This window comes from Rhinolophus ferrumequinum, chromosome 16 (assembly GCF_004115265.2).
Source record: "Rhinolophus ferrumequinum isolate MPI-CBG mRhiFer1 chromosome 16, mRhiFer1_v1.p, whole genome shotgun sequence".
In the NCBI taxonomy this organism is placed as follows: domain Eukaryota; kingdom Metazoa; phylum Chordata; class Mammalia; order Chiroptera; family Rhinolophidae; genus Rhinolophus; species Rhinolophus ferrumequinum.
Genome location: NC_046299.1, coordinates 62658150 through 62681469, shown reverse-complemented (window position 1 = coordinate 62681469; position 23320 = coordinate 62658150). Strand labels below are relative to the sequence as shown.

Sequence of the window (23320 nt, the reverse complement as noted above, 5' to 3'; positions counted from 1 at the left end):
ACCAATTTCTGAATATTAATTTTGTATCCTGTTACTTTACTGAATTCATTTATCAGTTCTAATAGTTCTTTGGTGGAATCTTTAGGGTTCTCTATATATAGTGTGTCACCTATAAATAGAGACTATTTCACCTCTTCCTGTCCAATCAGATGACTTATTTCTTTTTCTTGTCTTATAGCTCTGGCTAGAACTTCCAGTACTGTGTTGAATAATACTGGTGAGAGTGGGCATCCTTGTCCAGTTCCTGATGTCAGAAGAAAAGCTTTCAGTTTTTTTACCATTGAATATGATATTAGCTCAGGGTTTGTCATATGTGGCCTTTATTATGTTGAGGTGCTTTCCTTCTATACCCATCTTATTTAATGTTTTAATCATAAATGGATGTAGTATCTTGTCAAATGCTTTTTCTGCATCTATTGATATGATCATATGATTTTTATCTTTCATTTTGTTAATGTGGTGTATCACATTGATTGATTTACAGATATTGAATCATCCTTGCATCCTGGAATGAACCCCACTTAATTGTGATGTATTATCCTTTTAATGTATTTTTGTATTTGCTAGTACTATGTATATGATTTTTGCATCTATGTTTATCAGACATATTTGCCTATAATTTTCTTTTGTTGTTGTTTTCCTTGCCTGGTTTTGGTATCAGTGTAATGTTGACCTCATAAAATGAGTTAGGAATTATTCCTTCCTCTTCAATTTTTTGGAAAGAGTTTGAGACAAATAGATATTAAATCTTTGAATGTTTGGTAGAATTTATCAGTGAAGCCCTCTGGTCTTGGACTTTTATTTTTGGGGAGATTTTTGGTTACTGTTTTAGTTCCTTTACCAGTTTTTCAATTCTTCAGGTTTTCCAATTCTTCGTGGCTCAGTTTAGGAAGGTCATATATTTCTAAGAATTTGTCCATTTCTTCCAGGTTCTCAAATTTGGTGGTGTGTAGCCTTTTATAGTATTCTTGTATAAACCTTTATATTTCTGTGGTAAATGCTGTAACTTCCTTTCACTTCTGATTTTATTTGAGTGAGTTTCCTCTCTTTTCTTCTTAGTGAATCTAGCCAGAGGTTTGTCAATTTTGATAATCTTTTCAAAGGACCAGGTCTTCATTAATTTTTTTATTGTATTTTTGTTCTCCATTTCATTTATTTTTACTCTAATTTTTATTATTTCCTTTCTTCAACTTATTTGGGGCTTTGTTTGTTCTTCTTTTTCTAGCTCTTTAGGGAGTAATGTTAAATTATTTACTTGGGATCTTTCTTGAGTTATGCCTATAATGCTACAAACTTCCCTCTTACTACCACTTTTGCTGCATCCCCAAAATTTTGATATGTCGTATTTTCATTTATCTTGATGTATCTTTTGATCTCTTATTGTGTCTTTGATACAGTAGTTGTTCAGTAGTATGCTGTTTAATCTCCACCTATTTATAGGTTTTCTACCTTTCTTCTTGTAGTTAATTTCCAGATTCATACCATTATGCTCAAAAAATATATTTGGTATGTTTTCAGGCTTTTAAAATTTATTGAGATCAGTTTTGTGTCCCAACGTATGGTATATTCTTGAGATGGTTTTGTGTGCACTTGAGAAGAATGTATATTCTGTCATTTTGGGATGGAAAGTTCTATAAATATCAATTATGTTTATATGGTCTATTGTGTCAAGTAAGGGCAATATATCCTTATTGGCTTTCTGTTTGGATGATCTATTCATTGCTGTTAATGATGTATTTAGGTCCCCTATAATAATTGTATTTTTGTGAATTTCTTTAGATGTGATAGCTTTATATATTTTGATGCTCCCAAGTTGGGTGTGTGTATATAGATAGATAGATAGATAGATAGATAGATAAGTGTTATGTCTTCTTGGTGAACTGTCCCCTTTATTCTTATAATAAAATGTTCATTTTTGTCTCTTATTAGCTTTTATATCTTGAAATCTATTTTGTCTGATCTAAGTATGACTACACCTGATTTTCTCTGGATGTTGTTTGCTTGGAGTATCATCTTCCACCCTTTCACTTTGAACCTGTATTTGTCTTTGAAGCTGAGATGGATCTCCTGTAGGCAACATATAATTGGGTTTTGTTTTTCAATCCACCCAACTACTCTGTGTCTCTTGATTGCTGAGTTCAATTCATTTTCATTTTGGGTAATTATCAATAGATGAGGATTTACTACAGTTATGTTATCTTTTGTTTTCTGGTTATTCTGTATTACCATTGTTTCTTTTTCCTACACTTATTTATTTTGATGTTCAATATTATTTTATATTAATTTCAGGTGTACAGCATAGTGGTTAGACATTTATATAAGTAAAGAAGTGATTCCCCCTGACTAGTCTAGTACCCACCTGGCACTATACTTTGTTATTACCATATTATTGACTATATTCTCTGTGCTTTACTTTATATCCCCATGACTATTTTGTAAGTACCAATTTGTACTTCTTAATCTCTTCACCTTTTTCACCCTGCTCCAACCCCCTCCCATCTATCACCCCAATAAATCTAGGACCTGTCTGACATCATACATAGTTATTACAATAATATTGACTATATTCCTTGTGTTCTATCCTACATCCTCATGATTACTTTGTAACAGCCAATTTGTACTTCTTAATCCCTTTCCATTTTTCACTCACCCCCAACCCCCCTCCCATCTGGCAACCATCAAAATGTTCTCTGTGTCTGTAAATTTGTTTCTGTTTTGTTTGTTTATTTTGTTCTTTAGATTCCACATATAAGTGAAATCACATTGCATCTGTTTTTCTCTGTCTGAGTTGTTCTACTCAACACAATATATTTGTCTGCTATTTTAGTTACATTTTCTTTTTATGATTCTTCTGTTTCCTTTTTTTTTTAATGTTAGTTGTCTCAGCTGTAGGTTTTTGTTTTGTGGTTGCCATTAGGTTTATGTGAAAATGTCTCATACATACAGTAATCCTTTTTCTTCTGATTGCATTTTGTCTTTATTCACCTGTGCAAGTTCAGCCCTTTTTCTCCTTTGCTTTTATATTTTTGTTGCCACAAATTATCTCTATTTATGCTGTGCATTTTTTTCTAAATTGCAAAAGTTAGTCTTTTTTTAAAATTATTTTTTTCTTAACCTTTATGTTATAGTTAAGTGTTTAATACCCTATTCTGAAATAAAGTTGTATTTTCCTGCTTCTGTCTGTCATCTTACTCAAAGTTTATATACTTTTGTATTTTTGTTTCAGGTAAAAGAGCTCCTTTAAACATTTCGTATAATACAGATCTTGTGGTGGTAAAATTCCTCAGCCTTTGTTTGTATGTGAAAGTCTTTATTTCTCCTTCATTCCTAAAGGATATCTTTGCTGGATATATTATTCTTGGCTAGTGGTTTATCTCTTTCAATATTCTGAATATTTAATTACACTCTCTCCTGATTTGTAAGGTTTCTGTTGAAAAATCTGATGATAATCTAATGGGGTTTCCTTTGTAGGTTACAGTCTTCCCCACCCCTGGCTTCCTAGAGAATTCTTTTTTTGTCACTAACTTTTGATAGTTTTAATATAACGTGTTGGAAAAGGTCTTTTTGCATTGAGATAATTGGGTTTTCTGTTAGCTTCTTGGATTTGAGGGTACAGCTCTTTCCCTAGGTTTAGGAATTTGTCATTGCTCATTTGTTTGACTAGGCTCACTGTTCCCTACTCCCTTTCTTCTCCAGGTATACCCATTATCCTTAGGTAACTCTTTGTAATGCAGTCAGATAGATCTCACAGAGTTCTTTTTTTTTCCCCCCTCTTAGTTCTCTCTCTTTTCCCTTCTAGGTCATTTCTACATTTCTATCTTTGAGCTCACTACTTTTCTCTTCCATCTGGTTTGCTGTTTCAAATGCTCTCCGATGCATTCCTCATCTCATTTATTGAATTCTTCAGCTCCAAAAGTTTTGTTTGGCTCTTTTTATAGTTACAATCTCTTTGGTAAAGTACTCCTTTGTTCATTAATTTTCTTCCAGAGCTCATTGAACTTATTTTCTGAGTTCTCTTATATCTCATTTAGCTTCTTCATAATGGCCATCTTAAAATTCTCTTGTCATTTAAGTCACAGTCTTTTATAACTTTAAGTTTGATTTCTGGAGACTTCATTTTTTTTTTTTTTTTTTTTTTTTGTGCTCCATGTCACCTTGGTTGTTCATGGTATTTGATGGATTGTTTTCTTTGCCTGGGTATTTGAGGTAGTGACCTCTTTTCTTCTTTACTCTTTTGCTCTCAACAATTCAGCAGGTTGATATGTAAAACACTTTCTTTTGTTTTCCAGTAGATGGTGTTATAGCACAAGTTTTGTTCTCTCCTACCTGCACTATTTGTGCTTCTGGGGTTGAGGTGGAGCTGTGTCACTTTGGTTAAAGGAAATATGTTGTGTATCCTCTAGGATGGTAGATGTCCCTTGTGTGATCAGCTCACCTTGGTTACAGGACATTACCACTGTGGTGGCGGTATGTGGTGGGTGGTAGAGAACCAGTTTTATGAACTCCCAGCACTACCTCCTTTTTACTAATGGTCTCTGGCCTTGCTGTTTTTGGGGGCATCTCCATTGTCTCTACTGAGATCTGCCAGGATGAATAGGGCGGGAAGGGGGTGAGTTCATGATTTTGCAGCCCTGATGTACTGTTTAAGCCATCTCAGTTTTCTCTACCTTTCTCTGAGTGGATTGGTATTGCTAGGGAACTTAGCTCAAACACCTACAGCTCTTCCAGCAGTGATCATGGGCACTGCACCCCTGTCTAGTGCTTCTCAGCTTTCTTTACTAGGCTCTGTCAGGATGGGTGAGGCTATGGAGGCAAGTTTGGACCCTGGCTCTGCCCCCCTTCCAGTAATGGCTGTCAGATTTGTTGTATTGTGTTAAGCTTCCTAGCCACCTCTACTGGAGGTCTGCTGCAATGTGGAGAAGGGAAGGGAGATGCCTTTTCTCGGGGGACCACTGCTTCTGCTCATTCGTAAGCTCCAGGCTCCAGTGTGAGCATTGCAGACCCGTTCCCCCCTCCCCTGCGGCCTCTCACTGGAGCTGCTGTCGGCGCTGAACTGCTTCTGCAGCAGCTGTCCCTCTCCTTCTTCCTGTCCTGCCTCCCCTGCTCTTTCAAATATGCTCACCTTCATATATTCTGATAGGTGGATCTTTCAGGCATTTTTGTGTGTCGAGCAGGGGATCCCTTGCTGAGTTGTAGTTGTCTGACTTGTAATTTTAAGCCACTATTGAGCTTGCAGGTTCTCCAGACTTGTAGGAGAGTGTCGTTCACTTGCTCCCTCAGAGGTCTCCTCCTTTGCTGCGTTGAGTTGCAGACTAGTGGTACCTCCCTAATCCTGTACCACATCTAACAGAAATCTCTCGAAGTGTCTGAATATTGATGACATCCTTCTCTGTTGAGTAGAAACTGATTTAAAACAAAAACAACAAAACTTCCCTAGTTGTATATTTCTTACGTCATGTTGATAGGCTTTAGGGAGGGAAGATTTCAAATCATGGACTCAAATAACACTTTTAAAAAGAAACTCCTATGTCATCAACTCTGTTGGTCAAAGAGGTAAATGGATTTGCCTGTGCGAAATTCTTTCATGAAGTCTGGGTGTATTGCATCTCCCACTTTTCTTTTATCTGCCAGATGTTTCTGTTTTTGTAATAGATGATTCAACACGTGTTCCTCTTGGAGAAAACAAGGACTACATTAATGCTAGTTATATTAGAATAACCAATGCTGGAGAAGAGTATTTTTATATCGCTACCCAAGGACCACTGCCAGGTACCACAGATGACTTTTGGCAAATGATTTTGGAAAATAACTGTAATGTTATTGTCATGATAACCAGAGAGATAGAAGATAGAATTGTCAAATGCCACCATTACTGGCCCATTTCTATGAAGAAGCCTTTGGAATTGAAAAACTGTTATATTGTCCTGGAGAACTACCAGATACTTCAGTATTTCATCATTCGAATATTTCAAGTTGTGAGGAAGTCTGTAAGTTTTTTAAAAATCGGTATCAGATACATATATTTCATTATATAAGCACATGTGTCAGGATAAGAAGTTAGGAGTAGGATGGGATATAGACAGGATACTTTTTAAATAACTTATTTTTACTTCTCTATGGTACCAGAAACTAAGACACCACCATTTCTCCTTGTGCTTTACCAAACTCTGGCTAGAGAGATGAAAACATTGAAAAGGGGAGGCGGGACAGGGAGAGTGAGTATTGGAAGTTGCCTAATCCTGGGATGTACTTTGGCTGTTTCTGCCAAGTGTGACAGGTGTGTATTGAGTCCGTAAGGTGTGCCAATCACTGTGCCAGGCACTGCCTCTACCTACTGAGTAGTGGGCAGTTTGGCGTGCTCACTGATACTTCCAATTACTGCTCAGTGGTAACATTGAGATTGTATGGGGTCTTTGGGGGCTCGGAAAGGAAATACTAGCTTTACTTCGGGTTTGAGGGAAGGTTTTCTGGAGGAAGTGACATCTGGATTGAGAATTACCCAAATGAGAAAGGTGGAAAGATGAAATAGATGACTGAGATACAAAATAGCATGGAGTATGTATAAAGAAATGGAAGTAGTTAAGTGTTTCTGGAAGAAAATTTCAGTGCCACGGAGTAATGAGAGATAAGATAAAGCTATAGAAGGCAAGCAAGGACAAGCCAGAACATGAAATATCTTGGATTTCAGCTAAGGAGCCAAACTTTATTATGAAGATAATTGGGAGACATTGAAGACTTTTAGTAAGAAGGTGTCATGATCAACTAGGGCAAGGCAAGGAAATGGAGGAAACATTTAAGGAAGCAATGAGGGCTTCCAAGAGTTTGCTGTGGGGTGGGGCACCTGAGTGCAAATGGAAAAGTTGAAGAGATAGAGGAGTAGGAAGGGATGGGGAAAGATAGAACTAAGGAACACTAGAAGGGTCAGCGCCCCGAGAGGGAAGCAGGAGGTCCAGAATAATAACACTGGTTGACACTGCTGCAGAGCTCGCTGGCTTTGTGTTAGGTGCTGTACACCTGGGGCTTCACCTGATCCCTCACCCCCCTAGTACTTGTTGATTCCCTCCCGTTAACCAGGTATTGTACCAGGTGCTGGCGATAGAAAGCAGACACATTTACAACTCTTAGAGTAAACATTCTAGTGGGGAAGGAAGATACCAAACATATCAGTCCCAAATGATGTGTGACGTGTGCTGTGGCAGAAGGACAGCATGCTTGGAGAGTACAGGCCAGGTGGGAGGCACAGAGGAATGATCTGTCTGTGGACTCAGATGCTGGGATCCACCTGCAAACCTCAAAACCATGGGGTTCATGTTTGGGGAATCTGCATGAGGGCTCTGTCTTCGTGGCTCGAGGTCAGGACGGCCCTGAGGCCCACCTGTGTGCAGGTTCTCATGGTCAGTAGTGCAGGAGAGCCTTAACCCCCAAAATGTGTGGTAGGGTAAGAGTGCCAAAACTCGGTGCCTTCCTTCACAGGATTTTCAAGTATTGTTTTCATCATTCAATTTCATGAACAAATGATTCAAACCTGAGTTTTCTATTTAGAACTTAAGAAAAAGAGATGCATTAGGAGGAAGCAGAAGAGGAGTGAGAAACCCATCCCAAGTTTTCCCATGAGGGTCCCCAGTGAAGTAAAATGAGGGCTTCACTTTTGGGACAGGGTGGAAATATAAAATCCTTTGGAAGGGATGATGGGTGAATTCAAAATGCTTTTGAAGGAGGGGTTCATGACTCCAGCTGCAGGGGGCTCCGCACAAGAGTGGGGCCATAGTCCACTCACGTGGCCATTAGCCACCCTGTCCTCATTGCCAGGCAGCATGATAGCACCTACTTGTTTTAATTGAATTTAGTATCATGCTATTTAAGCTAAGGTAGATTGCTATTCTGTCTTATTCGTAACGTGTTAGGCCATCTTTTGGATTCTTGTTTTCTCTGTAGCCTCATGGTGCAGAAGAAAGATGTTAGATCTGGATTCAGGAGGCTTACATGACAGTCCCAGCAGTAAACATGTGACCTAGCGTACATCTCTGTCACCCTAATTCTTACTGTTTCATTTGTAAATGAGGATAAAATAGTGCCTGCCTCCCAGGGTTGCTGTGAGGACTAAATGAGATCATGCATGTGAAGTTCCTAGCACAGTACCTGGCACACACTAAGTGCTCAATTCCTATCACCTGCAGTATTCTTATTTTTATCATTATATTACCATATAGCCATTGTTATTATTACTGGTATATTAGAAATTGAAATGAGATCTCTAATATAAAAAGTTGATAAATCTTTCGTCTCGCTCTCTCCCTCTTTTCCCCCCCGCCCCACCCCCTTCCCTCACTCTCCCTTTTTCTCAACAGACAGGAACTAGCCACATTGTAAAACAGTTGCAGTTCACCAACTGGCCAGATCATGGCACCCCTGCCCCAGTAGATGGCTTCATAAAGTATGTTCGTTATGTGAGGAGGAGCCACCTCACCGGACCCATGGTTGTTCACTGCAGCGCTGGTGTGGGCCGCACGGGGGTGTTCCTCTGTGTGGATGTTGTGTTCTGTGCCATTGAGAAGAACTTTTCAGTAAGTGTGTGAATGAAGCAGATAAACCGGCGCCATTAGTGAGCACTCTACTTGTAACAGACTTCTAATAGCTGAAGACCAATATTTGGCCTTCAAGACGGACTTAGCAAATGGACAGCACGCGAGCTTTGGGTGCCTGCTTCTCATTTACCTACTGCAGGTTCCTGGAGGTGGTTGTGAGGCTGGGGTATGTAATGCAAATGAGTGGCTTAGACAGTGTCTGGGTTAGACAGAATTCACAGTAAATGTGAGTTCATTTCCCTTTTTCTTCCCTCCACCCCACAGATAGTTTCCAGAATCTTGTTAGAGACTGGAGATGAAGTGTGCCTGTTTTTAATAAGCATAAATACATGCACGTGAGCACATTGGAAACAATGGAGACTTCAGAGTTAATGAGAGGTCCCTGGGTTTGAGTAGCAGTTTTGCCACATACTGTAGATTTTTAGTGACCTTGTGCAAATTGCTCCTCCTCTCTGACACCCAGTTTTCTCATATATAAAATAAAGATAATAATAATGTTGGGTTTGAGTAAATCGTTAGCAATTCTTTACTTTCCTCCTATGTTTAGAACCAGCTAAGGGATAGACGCAGGAATGAGACATATGGTGATTATAATTTTACCTTTAGTATTGATTAAACTGATGAGGGAATTCGACTAGATTTTTGGCCAACAAGGCCAAACTCTTACTGAACTCTTTTCCTGCGCTGCAGAAGTGAGAACGGGAAGACGAGTGTTTACTTAGCAGGCCCTGGGGGAAAGTGGCTCCTACCATAACCACAAGGAGCATGAAAGTCCACACCCCAGTTCTGAGAAAATGGGGCTCTGAGGCATTGGCCCGGTGGGCACATTCTGCAGGGGTGTTGTTGTCGGAACACGTCAGACTCTGCTTTCTCAGATTTTACGTAGTTGCTCTCCAACAGTGACACCTCTCCCCTGTGATGGCAGATGGCTGCATGGGTTCTGGAATTCGCCATCTTCAGGCCATATCATGTGGGAGGGTGGAAAATCCTCTCCCAGGAACTCCTGGAGGACAAAGGAAGTTTCTGTTTTTCAGAAGCTTCAGCCCAGTATCTCCTAGAATTTCATTATTTGCGATTGAGTTACAGCCCCTTCCTAGTTCACTAGTTACTGTGGGAGATGCTGGTCAGTTTAGGCCAGTGGGGGCTACTCTAGACCATAAGGTTGAAGATGAGAGAGCAATGGTTTTCCAGATCAGACTCAGGGCTTTATTACAAAGAATGAATATAAACTGGGTGCCCCCCCCCCAAAAAAGAGAAGTGTTCTCAAAAAAGCTGAAAATTTAAGTCTAATGTTTCTGTTCCCATATGTCGTGCGGGGCAGCCTGCGGGGCCTCTGGTCCCGCTCCCCAAATAAGAATACAGCATATGGCTAGGCCAAAAAGGAACACCCACGGAGCCATAGATAGGGAGTCATACCACTATAGTCTCTTTGGCGGCCAGGCGAGACACATGCAGTAGCAGCCACACAATCCGCAGTCCGCCATTCACTTCTCTGCCTGCCAACCAACCAACCAATCAACGCAGCCTCGCAGTTACATCAGTAGCCAATTGGCTAACCAGTTACAGCTGATGGCCAACCAGTCACAGCTGATGGTCATTCACTACTCGAGCCAGCACCTCCCCACGCGAGGCCAAGAGCCTGGAAACTGCTCTCTGGGACTCTGTCCCCACACCATAACTAATGTTTTGTCCTTTTAGCAGAAAATGCATTAGTGCAATTTTTCTTTTATATGTTTTCCATCATAATTTCTTAAGTAATATATTTACATTTGTCTTTATTGTATATCCCTTATAGAAACTGTAAAAACTTTAAATATTATATTTCATGATCCTAAGGACCACTGCTTTTTTTTTCTTTTTTTAACCGTATTATACCTTCTTTAAACTCAAACCGTGTGTTAGATTAAGTCCTCTGTCAGTTTAATTGACAGTGTTTTTCTTAGTGGTACATAAAATAGTGATGTGTTTTACAATTAAGGATGCTTAGATTTCATGAAATACAGTGGTTCAAAACCAGGAAATACATCCATTGTTTCCTTATAGGCTTTCCTTAGAGCCTTGAACTGTCAAACATTCTTATGCTGATGCTCCTCTCTGCTCTTTTCAGAAATTTTGTCCCCCAGACCTCCTCAAAATGTGTTCTTGGACCAGCATCAATCTGTAGCAATTGTTTTCTGTAGCAAGATAAATTTATAGAAACCGAGAGTAAGCATTTAGAAACTTTCAGGGCAGTGTGATGTATTGCTGTGACATCTGAGAGGATGAGCGGCGGGTTGGCGGCGTGGAACAGGGTGTATATGAGTGAGTGTGTTGTGGAACTCACGGGGGGAGTCCTGCATGCTGCAAGCTGCGTGTCAGCGTGTGTGGCTGGGCAGGTTATGACCCGTGACAGTCTAAGATTAATTTATCAATTATGACTGTCAAAGATATGAAAATCTGAGAAGATGTAGCCACTTATTTCTTTTTTTTTAATAAAGTTTATTGGGGTGACAATTGTTAGTAAAGTTACATAGATTTCAGGTGTACAATTCTGTAATACATCATCTATAAATCCCATTGTGTGTTCACCACCCAGAGTCAGTTCTTCCATCACCATATATTTGATCCGCTTTACCCTCATCTCCCACCCCCCACCCCCCTTACTCTCTGGTAACCACTAAACTATTGTCTGTGTCTATGAGTTTTTGTTTTTCAAGAACTTTGTCTTGTTCTTTTGTTGTTTTTGGTTTATATACCACATATCAGTGAAATCATATGGTTCTCTGCTTTTTCTGTCTGTCTTATTTCGCTTAGCATTATATTTTCAAGATGCATCCATGTTGTCACAAATGGTCCTTGTGGGGACAGAGCCAAGAGTGCAGTTTCCAGGCTCTTGGCCTCACGTGGAAAGGTGCTGGCTCAGGTAGTAAATGGCCATCAACTGTGATTTGATGGCCATCAGCTGTGGCTAGTTGGCCATCAGCTGTAACCAGTGAGCCATTGGCCACTAATATAACTGCTGTGGCTATGCTAGCAGAAAATGGGGGCTAGCAAGAAAATGGTGGCTGAGCTAGCAAGCGCAGATTGCACTTAGCATGGCGGGTTGCAGATCGCGTGGGTCATGCTTCCTGTGTCTCCAACCCAGCCACCAGTGAGACTATAGTTGTATGACTCCCATATCTGTGGTTCTGTGGGTGTTCCTTTTTGGCCTAGCCACATCCTGCGTTCTTATGCGGGGAGTGGAACTGGAGACCCCAGAAGAGACCCCACAGGCCGCCTCGCACGACAAATGGCGCAGCGAGCAGGGTACGGCACCGGCCATAGCTCTCCAAAGGGCGGTGGAGCAGTTTGTGCGTATGAACACTCAGTCTCAGGAAGACCAGGAGGAGCAGCTGCTGGAGAGCTGGACCCCCGTGGCGGGGTGGGAAGACGTGGACAGTTCTCCAACCAGCATAGGCCGGAGAAAGCGAAGGTCGTTGCGGCCCTGTGGGTTGGGAAGTGCTTGCTGAGGCCTTGCCCCCCAGGTTGGGGAGGACTTGGAGCCCTCGCCCTGCAGGAGAGGGCACACATTGTGAGGCCAACGTGCAGCCCTGGTGAATGACTGTGGACTATGGGAAATGGGCTCCATCCTTAATTTAATGGACCACTTGACTGTTTGCTTGGGAACACACCACCATGTAGTGGAACTGGTGGATGTTTGCTTTTGTGTCTTGACTGGCCGCCATCGAGAAATATAAGCACCTTGACTGTGAGTCGCTATTGTTCCAGCACGGTGCCCTGAGAGGCCCTGGCTGAGTCCAGGAAGTCTGGCTGTGCCCAGAGAGAGTGGCAGTGCCCTGAGAGGCCCTGGCTGTGCCCGGGGAGACTGGCCGTGTCCAGAAGAACTGGTGGTGCCCTGAGAAACCTTGGCTATGCTCAGACAGCCTGGCTGTGTCCAGGATATTGCATTCACCTCCAGGCTCCTCGCACAGGGCCCCTCACGGAAGACACTTGTTGCGTAGATTGTGAGGCGAGACTGTAGGGGTGGAGTGTGGGGACAGAGCCAGGAGTGCAGTTTCCAGGCTCTCAGCCTCACGTGGAAAGGTGCTGACTCAGGTAGTAAATGGCCATCAACTGTGATTGGATGGCCGTCAGCTGTAACCAGTGAGCCATTGGCCACTAATATAACAGCCGTTGCTACGCTAGCAGAAAATGGGGGCTAGCAAGAAGATGGTGGCTGAGCTAGCAAGCGAGAATTGCACTTAGCATGGCGGGTTGCAGATCGCGTGGGTCCTGCTTCCTGTGTCTCCAACCCAGCCACCAGCGAGACTATAGTTGTATGACTCCCATATCAGTGGCTCCATGGGTGTTTCTTTTTGGCGTGGCCATATCCTGCGTTCTTATGTGGGGAGCGGGAGCTGAGACCCCGCAGGCCGCCTTGTACGACAATCCTATTTCATCTTTTCTTACCGCCGAGTAGTATTCCATTGTGTATATGTACCACAACTTCTTTATCCATTCATCTATCGAAGGACATTTTGGTTGTTTCCATGTCTTGGCCACCGTAAATAAAACTGCAATGAACATTGGAGCACACGTGTCTTTATGGATAAATGTTTTCAGATTTTTTGGGTAGATACCCAGGAGAGGGATTGCTGGGTCATATGGTAATTCTATTTGTAAGTTTTTGAGGAACCTCAACACTGCCTTCCATATCGGCTGCACCAGTCTGCATTCCCACCAACAGTGTATGAGGGTTCCTTTTTCTCCACAGCCTCTCCAACACTTGTTAGTGTTTGTCTTGTTGATGACAGCCATTCTAACTGGGGTGAGGTGATAGCTCATTGTGGTTTTTATTTGCATTTCTCTGATGATTAGTGATGTTCAGCATTTTTTCATATGTCTATTTGCCATTTGTATATCCTCTTTGGAGAAATGTCTCTTCAGGTCCTCTGCCCATTTTTCAATTGGGTTGTTTGTTTTTTTGTTGTTGAGTTGCATGAGTTCCTTGTATATTTTGGATATTAGCCTCTTATCGGAGGCACTGTTTGCAAAAATCTTCTCCCATTCACTTGTTTGCCACTTATTTTGTTGATGGTTTCTTTTGCTGTGCAGAAGCTTTTAAGTTTGATACAGTCCCATTCATTTATTTTAGCTTTTACCTCCCTTGCCTTTGGAGTCCAATTCATAAAATGTTCTTTGAACCCAAGGTCCATAAGTTTAGTACCTATGTTTTCTTCTATGCAGTTTATTGTTTCAGGTCTTATGCTTAAGTCTTTGATCCATTTTGAATTAATTTTGGTACATGGTGACAGATAGCAATCCAGTTTCATTCTTTTGCATGTGGCTTTCCAGTTCTCCCAGCACAATTTATTGAAGAGGCTGTCTTTTCTCCATTGTATGTTTTTGTTTCTTTGTCAAAAATTATCTGTCCATATTTACGGGGGTTTATTGCTGGGTTCTCAGTTCTACTGCATTGGTCTACGTGTCTGTTTTTCTCCCAGTACCATCCTGTTTTGATTATTGTTGCCCTGTAATACAAGCTAAAGTCAGGGAGTGTGATGCCTCCAGCATTGTTCTTTTTTCTTAAGATTGCTTTGGCTATTCGGGGTCTTCTGAGGTTCCAAACAAATCTGATGATTTTTTGTTCTATTTCTTTAAAAAATGCCATTGGGATTTTGATGGGGATTGCATTAAATCTGTATATTGCTTTGGGTAATATGGCCATTTTAACTACATTGATTCTTCCAATCCATGAGCATGGAGTGTCTTTCCATTTCTTTGTGTCTTCTTCAATTTCTTTAAAAAATGTCTTACAGTTCAGCATATAGGTCTTTCACATCCTGGGTTATGTTTATTCCTAGGTATTTTATTCTTTTTGCTGCAATTGCAAAAGGAATTTTTTTTTCTTTTTCTGAGGTTTCTTTGTTAGTATATAGGAATGCAGTGGACTTTTGCACATTGATTTTGTAGCCGGCCACATTACTGTCTTCATTGATTGTTTCTAATAGCTTTTTGGTGGAGTCTTTACGGTTTTCTATATATAGCATCATGTCATCTGCAAAGAGTGACAATTTAACTTCTTCATTCCCAATTTAGATGCCTTTTATTTCTTTCTCTTGCCTGATTGCTCTGGCGAGGACTTCCAACATTATATTGAAAAGCAGAGGTGATAGGGGACAGCCTTGTCGTGTTCCTGAACGTAGAGCAAAGGGCTTCAGTTTTTCACCGTTAATTATGAGATTAGCTGAGGGTTTGTCACATATGGCCTTTATTATGTTAAGGTATTTTCCTTCTATACCTATTTTATAAAGTGTTTTAATCCTAAATGGATGTTGTATCTTGTCAAATGCTTTTTCTGCATCAATTGATATAATCATATGATTTTTGTCCTTTATTTTGTTTATGTGATGTATCACATTGATAGATTTGCGTATGTTGAACCATCCTTGTGCCCCTGGGATGAACCCCACTTGATCGTGATGAATAATCTTTTTAATGCATTGTTGTATTCGATTTGCTAGAATTTTGTTTAGGATTTTTTGCATCTGTATTCATCAGAGATATTGGTCTGTAGTTCTCTTTTTTTGTGTTGTCCTTGCCAGGTTTTGGTATCAGGGTAATGTTGGCCTCATAAAATGAGTTAGGGAGTACTGTCTCTTCTTCAATTTTTTGGAAGAGTTTGAGCAGGATTGGCATTAGATCATCTTTGAAGGTTTGGTAGAATTCACTAGTGAAGCCATCTGGTCCCGGACTTTTGCTTTTGGGAAGATTTTGGATAACTGATTCAATTTCCTTACTGGTGATCGGTCTGTTTAGATTTTCCAGTTCTTCATGGTTCAACCTAGGAAGGCTATATGTTTCTAAGAACTTGTCCATTTCTTCTAGGTTATTGAATTTGGTGGCATATAGTCAGTCCTTTATAGTATTCTTGGATGATCCTTTGTATTTCTGTGGCATCCGTGATAACTTCCTCTTTTTCATTTCTGATTTTGTTTATTAGTGTCTTCTCTCTTTTTATCTTAGCCTAGCCAAGGGTTTGTCAATTTTGTTAATCTTTTCAAAGAACTAGCTCTTTGTCACATTAATTTTTTTCTATTGTCTTTTTGTTTTCTATTTCATTTAGTTCTGCTCTGATTTTTGTTATTTCCTTTCTTCTGCTGACCTTGGGTTTCCCTTGTTCTTCTTTTACTAATTCTTTAAGGTGTAACATGAGGTTATTTATTTGGGATTTTTCTTGTTTCTTGAGATAGGCCTGTAATGATACAAATATCCCTCTTAAAACTGTTTTTGCTGCATCCGAACACCTATTTCTTTTTATTGTTATTTTTTTTTTAGCCATTTTCAGTTTTAATCAAACCTGCCTAAAAGTCCTTGAAACTTTGGGAACAAACTAGCTCTCATCTTACAGAAACACTGAGATTGCTCTGGAGTTCAAACATTTCCACAGAACTTTCCCCTCTCACCATCTCCAGCATGCAATAACAGTTGGTAACTGTCAATTACCACATTATCACTTAATGAAGTGACTAATCTAAAACTTTACACATTAGCCTTAACATAATTAAAAATTCATGCTACACCACTAAGCATACAGTTTAGTTTATGTGGAAGTTTCTTTTTTTGTAAAGACTTCCTTGATGAAGCAGTGTGTTGATATATCTTTTGGCGTAAATTCCTTAATCCATATAATGACCTTAGACTGTTTTCTGGTTATTGTTGCTCCCGTACCAGGACATAATCCACACAAACTTTAAACTCCAAATCACCTTTGTTGACTAGGTAGTTTTTGTACAGTTTAGAACTAGTTGTGTTTGTCACTAATCAAAATAAATAAAGGAAGAATTCTTCCTTTATTGTACCACAGCATATTCAAATTATATATACTAAAAGAATCACTGTTAGCAATGTCTGTGCATTGATTAAGTTGCAATAGTAAATAATTTGGTACTTTTATGTTTCATAAATTGGTACCACTCCATATCATTAACCAGTCCCTGAATTCGTCACGCTGTGGTGTCATTAGAAAATGGTACTTTAACTATCTTTTTTGCCACACAGTCACCCAAAATTTCCAAGAAAACATCTTTAATCCAGTCTTTCACCATTGTCTTGGCAATTGCATACGGATTTTTAGTCTTAGCAATTCAAAGTGCTATTTTGTAAGTTTATAGAGCAATATTAGTCTTACATGTGAAATATTGGACATCAGCTTTTGTTGGCTTTTTAACTTAATATTCTTTAAAAAAATTCTTTTGTCTTTTACATTATTATTTCTTGTATGTATATGACAAGTAATTTTAGTGGTTGCTATGCTTCATTAGCCAATACATCTTTGCAGTTAACACAAGCGTAGTTTCTAGCAATTCACAATCAATAATAAGTTATAAAACTCAATATGTGAGGTATCCTAATTCCAGGGAAAATTAACATGAACGATTTTAGTCTTCATTTCTCTTCATTCACTTCCATTATCATCTTTTGTTAACCATACAGCTGCATTCAGAAAGCTGTGTCTTTTCTTGATAAGACAGTCCAGTGAAGCTGGTTTTGCCGTCAGTAATTTGAGGTTATAGTGATAATACAAATTTATTTACATAATTTGTCTAATCTTCTATTATAAATTAAAAACAGCCTTTCAAGGAAGCGATGGTTTTTAAATTCAGTGAGGTTTCATTTTATCAATATTTCCTTTGATGGATCATGCTGTTGGTGCCAAGCCAAATATTCACCATCCAGCATTGATCCCAAAAAATTTTTCCTATGCTGATTTCTGAAAGTTCTGTAGTTTTACGTTTAACATTTAAGTTCATAATCTATTTTGAATTAATTTTTGTATAAGATTTGAGGTTTAGGTCATAATTTTACTTTACTTTCTTTCTTTCTTTCTTTCTTTGGTCTATAGATGTTTAGTTGTTCCAGCACCATTTGTTGAAACTATTGAATTGCTTTTACTCCTTTGTTAAAAATCACTGGGCATAATGGGCATATTTCTGGTTCTATATTCTGTTCCATTGATCTATGTGTCTATCCTTTTACTAATACCACACTTTGAATTACTATAGCTATATAGTAACTCTTCATATCAAGCAGAGTGAGTCTTCTCATGTTGTTCTTTTTAAAATTCAAAATTGTTTTAATGATTATAGGGTCTGTGTCTTCCCCCAAAATTTTAGAATTAGCTTGTCTACGTCTACAAAAAAAACCTTTCAGGGATTTTTGTAGGAATTGTTTTAAATCTAGATCAGTTTGGGGGAGAATTGATATCTTTGCTATGTTGAATCTTTCAATACATGAACATGATACGTTTCTCCATTTAGTTTGGTCTTTGATTTCTTTCGTCAGCATTTTGTTATTTTCATCTTAACCTGAACCTATTTTGTTAGACTTACTTACCTTATTTCTTTTTCTTTGGAGTGATTATAAATGGTATCGTATTTTTACCATCAGTTTCCACACATTCATTGTTACTATGTAGAAGTGTGATTGATTTTTGTATATTGATCTTATAACCATCCTGTGATGTTGTTGAACTCATTAGTTCTAAGAGGATTTTTTTGTTCTGTTTTGTTTTTAGATTCCTTGAGATTTTCTACATAGACAATCATTCCATCCACAAATAGGGACATATTTATCCCTTGCTTTCCCATCTGTATGCTTCATTTCTTTTTCTGGCCTTATCATGCTACCTAGAACTTCAAGTGCTGTGTTGAATACAGGTGAGAGAAGACATCTTGCCATCACTGATGTTAGGGGGAAAGCAAATTAAAATAATTTGTTCTGTGACAGGCCCCATGAAGGAGATGAAAAGACACGCTACAGACTTGGAGAAACCGTTTGTGAGTCACATGTCCAACAGAGGTCTTAACATCTAGCATATATTAAAAACCCTTAAAACGCAGTTGTATAAAATGCCCCCAAATCAATCCAGTTATAAAACGGGTAAAAGACATGAACAGACATTTCACTGAAGGTGATATAGAGATGACAAATACGCACATGAAAAGATGCTCAGCTTCATTAGCCTTTAGGAAAATGGAATTAAAACCATGATGAAATATCACTGGACATCTATCAGAAAGGCTAATATAAAAAATAGTAATACCACCAAATGCTGGTGAAGATTTGAAGAAAGTGGATTAATTATATATTACTTGTGGAAATGTAAGATGGTATACCTATTCTGGAAAATAGTGTTTTCACTATTTCTTAAAAATAAAAAATTCTTTAAAAAAACAAACCAAAAACTAAACTACGCTTACCATATAACTCCAACAATAGCACTCTTGGGTATTTATCCCAGAGAAATGGAAACTTATTTTCAAACAAATGCTCACAGCAGATCTATTCATAATAGCCAAAAACTAGTAACAGCCTAGATGTCCTTCAGCAAGTTGATGGTTAAAAAAAAACCTGGTACATTTCCATACCTCGGAATATTCTTGAGCAATAAGAAGGAATGAACTACTATTATAATATACACAGCAATTTGGATGGATCACAAGGCAATTATGCTGAATGAAAAAAAGTCAATTTCAAAATTTGACCAATTTTCTGGTTGGGATATTACACTGTAGCTATCTAGGATGGTATAATTTGGGGAAACTGGGTGAAGGATATGCAGGATTTCGCTGTACATTTTTTTTTTTTACAACTTAGTGTGTATAATTATTTCAATGTAAAAAATTTTAAAGGCTAAATTAAATTTTTAAATATAAAAATGGCAAGTTATAAAAATAAAAGAATGCTTACATTTTCTCTGATTTTTATATACTTTTGGGTCATGGTTGACAAACCTTAAAATTTTCATGTTGTCACCATGGTCTTACTGCACATGACTGATCCTCAGCTGGTACCACACGTGACTCTCCAGGCAAATTCAGCAACACCCCAGCTGGTCTATATCCTGTTCCACTGATGACGCTTCTTGATGCTGTGCCAGCGTCAGACTGTCATAACAGTTTTTAAAGCTTACTGCTAGTTTCTAGACTCATCTCATGTGGACCAGCAATGGCCCTTTGCAGACCTGACAGCTCCTCGGGATAGTGAGGGTCTCCGTGTACACGTGCAGAATCTGGTGTGGGGCCAGCTGTCCCTCAGGGTCTCCATGGGAGTGGAGAGAGCTCTTTTTATGAGAAACAGCTGTGCTACTATCGTGGCCAGAAAAAAGTCTTCCATGCTTCAGACTTTTCCAGAATCATAATGCTGCTTAAAGTTCTCCCTGTGGAGAACAAAAAGGTATACACAGGGGAAAATTTGTTGTTATTTCTTTTGGAGAGCATTTCTTGTTATAAATGATTGTTTCCTGCTTTTACCTGGAAACCCACTCAAACAAGTCTTCCTTATCCATTAGACTAGGTTAAAAATAGTGCATTTTCTTATGACTGAAAATGAGACCTTTCTGGTTAAATCTTGACATCTCTTTTCCTGGAAAGCAGTATTGAGTACTTATTTGGCAATCTGTGGGTTTATGTTTTCCCCCTATATGGATAATATAAAATTACTATCATCCTGTTGCAGTTCAACATCAGGAATATAGTGGCCCAAATGAGAGAACAACGTCATGGCATGGTTCAAACAAAGGTAAGCTCTCACCTCATAAATTCTAATTTGAAGAATAATAAATACAAAAATTAACACTGTATATAGCACATTACAATTTATAAAGCTCTTTTACCTACATGATTTCACTGCATTTTCACTGTTTGAGGTAATCATTAATTTTGTTCTGATATTACTGATGTAGAACTTCAAGTTCAGAGCAATGCAGTCAGTTCCATAAGGTCAATCAGATGGCAAATAGAGGAGGCAAGACTGAAACTGAAGTCTCCTGATGCCCAAACATAAGATTTGTCCATAATGCTGTGTTATTTAAGTAACATACCTGAAGTTATTTTTCATAAATCTCTGGGTAGCAATTTTGGGATATTTACTTGTCATTAAAGTATTAAAGTCATTGGCATGTCATAAAATGATATCATTTATGTCACAGATTAGTTATTAATCACCGGGGTGGGGGGGCGGTCAAGAGAGTATGGATATGAAACCAAATAGGTACCCCTAAATCTTTAGGTTGATCTGTTTTAAGGCCAATGTTGAATGATATGAAAACATTTTATTTGGACTATCTTATCTGAGAGACATAGGCCATATCTAAAAAAAAAAAGTTTAAAATTTGATTTATCCAGGGAGGATATAAGGAGATTGAGATTGAGTCACTTTCCCATCTGTTTAATTAAGCCTTCAATTAACTCGTTCTGGACCAAGAATTATATTGTGGTCATTTATCTTCCTGATATTAAAAAAAACACTGTATTTATGTAAAGAAGTTCTTGGTTAAGTGTTTACTTTTAGGAACTTTTATTTGTGATTGAAAATTATAAATATGTTCTCTAACAGTAGATACTGGTATTCAGTTACTTAACATTTTTTGTTTTTCATATATATGTGTATAGGAGCAGTATTGCTTTTGTTATAAAATAATTCTTGAAGTTCTTCAGAAGCTTGCGACTTTCAAATAAGAACAACTTCTGTTGCCTAACAGATGAAATGACCAAGTGGCTTGGAGCTTCCTCATAAAGAACGGGTTTGAGCTGCACTAAAGGGCTTTGCTCATGGGTACAATGTGTTTTCTTCGCGTATCACTTGATTTTCTATCTGACATCTCCCTGAAGACAGCATTATTTGGTTTGGGGTGAACAGTGTTTACCCACTGATCTTACTTAGATAAGATCAAAATACCCTCCCACATTTTCCAATGGAACAAAAGTTACTTAAAACAGCTGTAGCCTATTGGGTTGAAGGGATTCCAGAGCCCATAAAGGACTTAAACTATGTTCATTAAGATTTTATTTGGCAAGACAGCTAAAGAGAGCTGAGGATTTCCAGGACTTTATAAAGCCCTGATTCTGGGAGAACAGCAAAGTCACATCATGCCTTCTTACGGGCATTTTTAAGACCGATACTTACCCATGTTTTTTATCTAGAGTCTGTCCTTTTAGCTGGTGTTTGAATAACTCAGTTCACTGAAGAGTCCTGTTAGGATGGCTTAGCTCTCTATACAAATTGGATTCCATCTCCATATACGTCCATGCTCCCACGGGGCCCCCGGGACCTGAGAGGCCGAGCTGCCTTTCTGGAGCCATGGACAAGGACCTGTTGGCCTGGGAAGCATTTTATGGGTGGGCAGAGTTCCTCCTCTCCATCAATGAGCACACTGCTGAACAGTCCAAAACTAAAATAGATGTTTATATAGAAAGTCCAAAAGGAAATTTTTGCCTGGCTTGAGTTCTTTCCTATTCCACCCTAACACATAACATATTACTTGGTCTGCTTTGTTGAAAGCAAATATTACATTCTACTTGCTTCTTAACTCTTTGCCCTTTAGCTAATTAATAAACTTTGATATAAGCATTATTATGTAATTCTGAATATCTCTTACACCAGATATGTTTTTCAAACTAAGATCTGTGATAATTATTTTTTCTTCAGAGTTCCATTAAGTCATTTATTTCCATTACTGCCTTGCCCCTGCTGTAACATTTAGAAGTTGGCTTTGGGAACCACATTTTGGAAAACCAAATTCATAGTTTTGAAAACAAAAACTTCCATATTCTGCTTTTGAAAAGACTGGGGCCATTATTACATCCATCTTATTATAGGACTTTCCCTCATAAAATTACAATGATATTTTGGTCAAGAAATTTTAGTGACCAGTTAGACTTGATTATAAGCTGTAAAACAATTGATACGTATCTTTGTACAGTGTAGTTCAGTACAGATCAGAATATTCTATGTATTATATTGAGAAAACTTCTAATATTAAGCTGTAAATCTTGAATTTTTAAGAGTTTATATTGTTCCTTTGGTGAATGAATACTTGAATTGGTTGAGATAAAATTGATAATTCTCATTTTTAAAATATTATATGCTAGAAATGTATTTTATATTAAATCAAATTGATGATTCTACCTATTTACATTGTGCATATAAATAATAGTCTATGCTAAACATTAATTTTGATGATTGACCTTTAATATTTGTATTACTAATTGTATTTTTCTCTCTGTTATTACAAAGTAATAGATATAATGTACAACAATTCCAGAGAAAGTTTCAATGCTATTAAATGAAAATATTTACTGTGTATTGCCTGAAGTATTTTTATTATCTGGGCCTTGAAATGTTCTTGTAAAGAAAAATTCCACAGTTCTTGATGGTAAACATGTCGCTTCTTTAATGTGTGAAAATCCCCAGGACTTACTTGTTTTATAGCTGGAAATTTGGACCTGTTATTCCCTTTCACTTTTTCCCACTTTTATAATTTTTCAATTACATTTGACATTCAGTATTATATTAATTTCAGGTGTACAGCATAGTGGTTAGGCATTTATAGAATTTAAGTTAAAGTGATCCCCTGACTAGTCTAGTACTCACCTGGCACTATACATAGTTATTACCATATTATTGAGTATATTCCCTGTACTTTACATCCTCATGACTGTTTTGTAACCAGCAGTTTGTACTTCTTAATCCCTTCATCATTTTCACCCTTCCCTCCAACCCCCTCCCATCTATCACCCCAACAAATATAGTACACCTCTGACACCATACATAGTTACTACAATATTATTGACTATATTCCTTATGCTATAACCTACATCCCCATAACTACTTTAAACAACAAATTTGTACTTCCTAATCTCTTCCCCTTTTCACCTACTCCTAACCCCCCTCCCGTCTGGCAACCATCAAAATGTTCTCTCTATTTATGAGTG

General features: G+C 38.4%; 1 protein-coding gene across 1 annotated transcript in view; it reads left to right on the top strand.

Annotated features, from left to right (window-relative positions):
* PTPN20 (protein tyrosine phosphatase non-receptor type 20) overlaps nucleotides 1–21107 on the top strand; it is a 55031-nt gene extending 33924 nt beyond the window's left edge. The window contains exons 7-10 of the mRNA XM_033129983.1: nucleotides 5653–5987; nucleotides 8349–8564; nucleotides 20064–20126; nucleotides 20999–21107. Of these exons, the coding sequence (XP_032985874.1) occupies nucleotides 5653–5987; nucleotides 8349–8564; nucleotides 20064–20126; nucleotides 20999–21064 (680 nt within the window). The 3' untranslated portion in view covers nucleotides 21065–21107. The remainder of the gene's footprint in view (nucleotides 1–5652; nucleotides 5988–8348; nucleotides 8565–20063; nucleotides 20127–20998) is intronic.
* The last annotated feature ends 2213 nt before the right edge of the window (nucleotides 21108–23320 follow it).